Source organism: Embiotoca jacksoni, unplaced genomic scaffold (assembly GCF_022577435.1).
Source record: "Embiotoca jacksoni isolate LCO1_2020_lvr unplaced genomic scaffold, fEmbJac1.0.p SCAF_8, whole genome shotgun sequence".
In the NCBI taxonomy this organism is placed as follows: Eukaryota; Metazoa; Chordata; class Actinopteri; family Embiotocidae; genus Embiotoca; species Embiotoca jacksoni.
In genome coordinates this window covers 16,708,297-16,715,782 of record NW_027185436.1, presented here as the reverse complement: position 1 = coordinate 16,715,782, position 7,486 = coordinate 16,708,297, and the positions used below count along the sequence as shown (strand labels likewise).

General features: G+C 42.9%; 1 protein-coding gene across 2 annotated transcripts; it reads right to left on the bottom strand.

Moving 5' to 3' along the window:
• Window positions 1-106: 106 nt before the first annotated feature.
• Window positions 107-7,340, bottom strand: LOC138191896 (dynamin-1-like protein). Of its 2 annotated transcripts, XM_069138968.1 has the most exons (18): window positions 7,165-7,340; window positions 6,480-6,609; window positions 6,160-6,301; window positions 5,888-5,926; window positions 5,665-5,711; window positions 5,487-5,558; window positions 5,311-5,397; window positions 4,990-5,152; window positions 4,348-4,468; window positions 3,863-4,201; window positions 3,328-3,448; window positions 3,051-3,206; window positions 2,853-2,942; window positions 2,658-2,756; window positions 2,349-2,465; window positions 2,157-2,266; window positions 1,885-2,044; window positions 108-1,745 (listed from the first exon to the last, which is right to left on the bottom strand). In XM_069138968.1, exons 2-18 carry the CDS (start codon window positions 6,579-6,581, stop codon window positions 1,689-1,691), a joined length of 2,022 nt encoding a protein of 673 aa, XP_068995069.1. In that variant the 5' UTR covers window positions 6,582-6,609; window positions 7,165-7,340; the 3' UTR covers window positions 108-1,688. The 2 variants fall into 2 exon arrangements, with proteins under 2 accessions (XP_068995070.1, XP_068995069.1); XM_069138969.1 differs by lacking the exon at window positions 5,888-5,926 and having other exon boundaries at window positions 107-1,745.
• Between the last annotated feature and the right edge of the window lie 146 nt (window positions 7,341-7,486).

Below are 7,486 nucleotides of genomic sequence, written 5' to 3'. Positions count from 1 at the left end.
ACTAAACAGACTTTTTCAGTCACTTGAAATCAATAAAGTGAGGAAGAGTCTCATCACATCTATTGCTGCATCACTGTGGGTGACAAACAAACAGATCTTGTGAAAATCGACTGATTGTTACAGCTGCATATCGTCAATGACACCCAAACAGACTTTGGACTGTAGAGTGTCCTTTCTTAGGGTTTAATGAGTTCAAACCCAACAGACATTTTCCAGTAAACATGTATCACAATTATTGGCAGGCAAGAACTCAAGAGGCAGCTGACACTTTATAATAATATACATTTAAATAATACAAAATATACATTCATTTATACCTCCACACACATGCGTACTGAACACACACATGCGACCTTATACGGGGTTTTCAGAAAGACTGAAGGCAGAAGAAGCTGCTGTTTGATGGACCAGCTAAAGCCGGTCTTTCTGAAAAAAGCTTAATTATAAGAATAACATTTGGACTTGGCCATGAGAAGAGATTCAGAGTGGGGGAGAGGGAGGGTATCTGTCTGTTAGAAAGTTGGAAACAATAGATGGAAAAAGATGTATAATCTTACACCTCGAGCAATATTACATAATGAAACGATGATTGGCACAAAGCTAAATTAAGTCGGAAATGCAAAAAACAAATGCTTGCGGGAGATTTACTGAGTCTCTCATTCCTGTGAGCAGTTTGTCTATATGGTTGTAATGTTTCTGTACTATTAACAGTGGAAACAAGTGGATAGTTGGTTTTGGGAAGTAAAAGGAAGCTACAGAAAATTTCATTTACCACCTGGATCAAAAATCTAACAACCTGATATTTTTAAAACCATTTCAATCATAAAACTTCACTAAAACTATTGATTTCACATACTGTCCACCTCGATGTGGGAGCCTTCTAACAATCTCACAGAGCGAAAGGTGAGTTGGAAATGTTTGGTCCTTTGGTTGATGACTACACACAAAACTGCAAACTTAGTGCAACAGTTAAAAGTACAAATGGGCTGATATGTAAATGTGACTCTGCAATATAAATCTCATTGATTAACACTACAGAGCTAGAAAAACAATCTGCAGTCATCCTGTAATTTCTGAAAATAACTGCGGTGTGTCTTCAGTGTTGCATTGCAGTGAGCATCGATTGAGTTTGATTTTCCTTCCAACAAAGGAGAGGAACATCTAAACTAAGATATATTTATCACCTGCTGAAGGGGCTCAGAGGAAGCCCAATTTTTGGAACATGTGGAATTGTACAGCATGAGCATATTTTTGATAAAAAAAAAAACAACAACAAAAAAACACCCAAGAGAATAACTTAAATACTCCACGTGATATTTGTTTCACATTTACAGCAAAAATCATACGACCCGACAGAGATTTTGTCGCAAAATGATGCAGAAAGATTTTGTTCGCGACTGTGTCTTTCACATTTCAACTTTGCAATAACACCTTCGGCCTGAGTGTTTAATTAATTTCTCTGTCAAAGTTCACAGTGAAAGGCGACAGTCCCAGTGTGCTGTTCAGGGTAACAGCTGACGGAAAAAAGTAGCTCTACATGTGCTGTGGTCATTGGCCCATGAGACATTAACGTTAACACACTCTAACACACACACACACACACACACACGTTATCTGCTGTAAACTCACATACACTCTCAAATGCTCAAAGCTGTCCAGTGACAAGGGGACTTGTTCGTTTCCTCTGGCTACCACAGATGGGTCTCCCGGATCTCACAGATGATGTTATTGGCTTTTTTGAGTGCCTAAGAAGGAACAGAAAAAGGGGGAGAGTGCTTGTTAAACTGCTGGCCTTAAAATAGAATATAAAAGACAAAGAGAATGGACTTGCTCTTCGTGATGCTCGGAGCAGATTCAGAGAACAAAAATATCTTCCAATTTTACCTCCAGCATTTGAGCAACCTCGATTCTCTGTTGTGCCGTGTCCTGTGACTCAATGAGCAGCTCCTGCAGCAGTGCCTGTTTGTAAAGCTGACCCACCAGCTCGCTCTGCAGATGCTCTTTCACAAAGTTCACCAGGAAATGCATCACTGTCTTGGGCACACTGCAGACACACAGCAAGATTCTAAAGTTAGAAAACATATCAATAACAACTGAGGTTGACAAGAAGGTGGAAGAGGGCGCCCTCAGGTGCTCTGGATTTGTGCCAGTCAAACCTGTCTTGAATGCTTTTGCGGACAATGAGGAAGTAGCACTTGATGAGACGCTGGATGACCTCACAGTCCCTCTGCTCTCTCGCACTCAGCTTGCGGGATACGGGCACCGCCTGGCAAAGAGGGGCAAAGAGAAAAGGTTGACAGTCGGCAATGAATTCAGTGTTTTGTCCTCCTGCTAATCCGACCACTCACTGTGTCAAGGAGGTTAATGGCCTGGCCTTTGCTAGGGCTGCCAAAACCAGCGGCGTAGGCTTTTTCTTCCGCTACCTTCTCGTTCTTCCAGCGCTTCCCTCCATCAAGGGCCTCTGCCTGAAAACAAGAAATCCCAGCAAGTCAAAGGGTGAAAGCAATTTCTGCCAAGCCAGGAATTCCACAAAGACCTTTGAAAGGGGCTGTAATGTTTGTGAAACATAATGGTTCAATCTTTCCAGAACATAACGTCTTCTGTATAGAAGTATAAATGATAAATGTGAGTATTCGCTGTAAAGCACAAACAACTACCTGCTGACTGTTGACAGATGCTGAGACCTGAGCTGCATCCGTGAAGTCTGGATGCTTCGTGTTGATGTAGGCGAGCTCGATTGCTACTAAATTGTGTACCTAAAGAAGAAGAAGAAAAAACAGACAGTTAACAAGACTTGGCTGTTGCCCTTTATAGTTAATAGGAAATATCCTCTTAGCTAAGCTGTGACTTACCATTTCATTAGTAATTGGCAGGCGCTTCCTCAATAATCCAGTCACTACTTCCACAATGGAATCGTGCAGTTTGGGAAATCGCAGAAGCTCCTTAAAAACATAAAGACATACTTTCTTTACATGGTGATGTCATAATTAATGCAGTGCCATTTTGCCAAATCACTGAAGTGTAAGGTGCATCATCATCTCTTGGCTAACCTGTGTGCTGAAGGAGGAGCAGTGCTGGATGATCCTCTGCAGCTCCTCATGAACGAGCTCGACACAACGCAGACTCGGCTCCTCCAGACGCTTAATTTGCCGCTTCACCAGCAGCTCAAAGGACACCTCGGGCACAAAAAGCGCTGGCCGTGGACCCTGCAGGGTAAATCACACACACACACACATACTCACACATACACCAGCTCTCCAAATGAAAGAACTTATGCCAGAATTAGTATTTAACAAATTCCAGAAACAGAAGTGAGGAGAAGTTTACCGTAGCATTGCGGATGGCAGTGAGGATATCGAGATCAGTCAGTCCTCCCAGGGGGTCGATAGACTGCAGAGTGCGACCAAAGGTCTCATGGAAAATGTAACACATCCGAGCACCACCACAGCTGCAGGAGAAATGGGTTGAACTGTGACACCAGTGGGGTTTCTCAATGCTGTGTGTCAGCAATGTTAACTGCGCCAGAATTAAACGCAGTCAACCAAAAAAGGTCAATATTTGCGCTGCGTATATTTACATGAATTAATTGCCCAGTGGAGAAAGAGCTTTGGAGAGGGAGGTGCCAACAGAAGATGCTGATACGACTTCAATTTGCACTTACATTAACCCCATAACACTGTGCGCCAATGAGAATAAAATGCTGAGTTGGACAACAACTACTGAATTAGATTAGAACAATCTGAGAATATTACAGGCAGTTTATTAAAACATGAAACAACGGCTGCTGTCATCATCATCATGACATTATTTTTCCTGTTCATGTTTTATAATATAGAAGGTACTACAGTGAGGTCGGACTCACAGTTCTGAGGTCTGGATGTGCCTGGCTGTTCCCTCTATGGTGTTGCAATAATCGCTGGCAAACTTGGTGACAATCTGCAGTAGGGTGGCACTGTGGTCCTCCACCGGCTGACCATAGCTGTTAAGCCGTGCCTGGTACTGGGCGCTCAGCACGGTCACTCGGGTTTTGAGGTCTGGCAAGCAGTCCCGGATGTGGTGCATGAGCAGTCTGCTGAGAGTTTTGGCCAGATAGCGCGAGCCAGCACGGGAAGCGAGCGAGGGGTAGTGGCGCTGCAGAAAGGCCTGCTCGTCCTTCATTGAGTCCTCCAGGCTCTTTTGGGTATTGATGTCATGCTGGCTCCTAGAAGGAACAACGAGAGTGGGAGTTTGGTAAGATGATCGGGATAATAAGAAAACTCTTTATCATGAAGCTAAAATAATTACATCCCTAAAATAAAATAAAACCTGGCTTAGATCCCCAAATAGATGAAGTTTATCATTTCAAACCTGTTAACCACCCCGATAATCCCGAGCCTGACAGGAATGACTCGACCCAGAAGGACCTCCAGTGCATCAGTTCCTGCATCCATCAGGTCCAGCTTACTGACCACCAGCAGTGTTCGACGACCTGACAGACACACAAACAGAGCATTTACAGATCATTAGCAGCAAACCCAGTCATCCTTTTATTGACAAAGTCAGTAGAAATCTCCCAGTAGGACATAGAAGACAAACATGTGACACGTCTCAGGTGGGACAGGATTTACAGCAAGCCGGGGAACATTTGGAATAAGACACAGATATCCTGGTACACAATCACTGAGCACAACAGACATTTCTAGGCCACACTGCCAACCTCCCGGATAATTACTCCAGGCACATTCTCTTTATTGATCCATCTATTCTTCACAATGTACCATGACAGCAACATTCATTTTCTATACAACCATTAACTGTCAGGATGCTATTAACTGTAAAGACTAAAAGTCTCAATAGCCTGAAATGACTTGAGTATAATTCATTCTGCCTGCACGTTTAATAATTTTAAATCCATTCCAACGTGAACCATGTTATGTAATAAGCACAGAGAGAAAACAAAAGTAAGATAGATTCTGGGGAGATGAAGCGCCTGTATACAAAATGTCCTACCATCTGGATCAACCTCACGAGCCAATTTCAGCGCATCAGAGGTGGCCAAGTCAGAGTTGGCAGGGGACACTGCGAGGACGAGGGAGTTTGGATTGGAGATGAAGGACAAGATCATCTCTTGCACTTGAGCCTCGATGTCCTCTGGCTGGTCCCCAACAGGAACCTGAGGCAACAACAGTAAGCAGTCAGCGTTACCGAAACCACAGCACTGCTGCTGTGAATGAGTGATGATTACAGATATGCAGTTCAATCAGGATTAATGATTGTCTACTGTCGCCAAGTTTGCACAACTCAACATCCCTGTCGAGGGGCGGAGTTTACCTTAGTGATTCCAGGTAAATCAACCAGAGTGAGATTAAGGACGTTGGGGGAGAAAATCTTCAAATATATGGGCTCAGGAGTGATTCCCTGGGGGAGATGAAAACAAACAAAAAAAAACATGAATCTAGTGTAAAAAGTTTCATTTGCAAAAGTTCGCATCGAAGCTTTCTTCTCACCTTGTTGTCGCCTGAACTGCGCTCGGTCTCTGCTTCGATTTCCCGACGAATTTCCAGAAAATCTGCGAAGATCTGTAAAAAAAAAAAAAGGCGAGAGAATGATGCATCAACTACACTCCGCACATAAGACAGGACAAAGGCAGCATCCACATCATCTTAATCTTTCAGATAAATATACCTGGTTCTTGCAGTGCAGGAATGTACCCCATTCTTCAGCTTTGACACCTGAACAAACAAAAGTGAGTGCAAATTATTTCTTGGAGAATGTTGATAAAATAATGTAAACTCAAAAGATTGCAGATTAACTTGTCATGCACGATACATGGAAATCAGAACGAAAATGGAAAAGGAAAGATGAGGCTAAATAAAGACAAGTCCATGCAGACCAAATATACAGAGACCTGAATGGCTGTTTTGGGCATTTTGTTTTACCCCATTTCCTGAAAAAGTAGTGAAGAAGAAGAAGAAAAAAAAGAAGAAGAAGAAAAAGAAGAAAAAGAAAAAGAAGAGGAAGACTGTACGTTAGAAAAGAGACAACAAAGATCTACAAGGAATGGCTACCAGTTAAAAACAGTGAGTGAAAGTGCCAAGCACACATAAACTACTGACTGCTACTGATTAAAACAACTTCCCTCTGACAGTAAATACCAACAACAGATTGATGTTTGGTTACCGTTTTCGATCTTCAGTCGCTCCTTCAGAGGGGCAACATTAACAAGTTGCAACACCAGGGGTCGTCTTGTGACTATTCCTGATCCCCGAGGCAGAAAATCCCGTCCAACCAGGCTCTCCAGCACAGAGCTCTTTCCACTGCTCTGTTATGGCACATAATGAGCGCAATTACATATACAATCATCTGCTGAGGAATTATTAGTTTGTTGTCAGAGATCTTACAGTTAAAGCTTGCAGTGGCATAGAGGCCAAGGTATAGATTGTGCTGAGGCAATTATTGCATTTCATTTTAAAGCTTTGTTGTTGTTTATCTTGGCTGACCTGAGATCCAACCACAACTATCTGAGGTAGCTGTATGACCTCTGCGCCCACTGTGAGGAAGACCTCCTGCAGCCGGTTGATGGTGGGAATCAGAGTCTCCATCCTTCCAGTAAAGTGGGCACTGTTATTACTGAAGAGGTACAAAAAATTAAAAAAAATAAATATCGACAGTGAGAAAGAAAGAAAATCCAAACATCTAATGCTGTATAATAAAAATACTATTGACAAGGAAGTTGGCTGATTTACACTCTAAAAAAGAAAAAAAAAACATAACACTGTGGAGAACAATTACGTACGGAGTTAAGAAATTTAAACCATAAATAAACTACTGTTATTCCTCTGGTAAATCAGTATTGCTTCGGTAAAGGGGAACGTGGTCCTGATGAGAGGGGTGTAACGCCCCAGCGCCGGGTAGCCCAACACCGTGCCGATGCCCCCTCCCCCTCGTTATACTCTAGTTTCTAGTAGGATGTCTAGATGAAAATTGGCTGTTAGTTATTAGTAACGTCACTGACACTAGGTCCAAGTCGCACGACAACAAATGGTAGGAGCACAGGCCGAGCGACTCGATGTGATCTGCCAATGCTCGTTTGCTAAAGGTATTTGGTAAAGACAGGAAGTGAGATGTGCTAGCTTCGAGCTAAGGTTAGCTCAGCCGCTAGAACAAGCGAGGCTCCGGTCTGACCTTGCCGACGTTCAACAGAAATCCCCTCTTATCCAACGCGTGCGTCTGTCATATTTTGTAGAAAAGAGGCCGGCGTGGAAAAACATTACATTTCCACCCGAACTGTTATCCAAAATTCACAGCTTAAGATATAAACCGTCCGTCCACCACAAGGCGGAACCGTCTTACTCCATGAACCTGATTCGTCACTAAATACGAATCACGTGGTTTGCTCTTAACTGATTGGACGAGGTAAACGATCCTCATTTGGTCCCGCCTTCTCCAAGTCCCTTCCTATTTCTGCCATATAACCACTTATATTTATGCTACAAAAAACGACAAC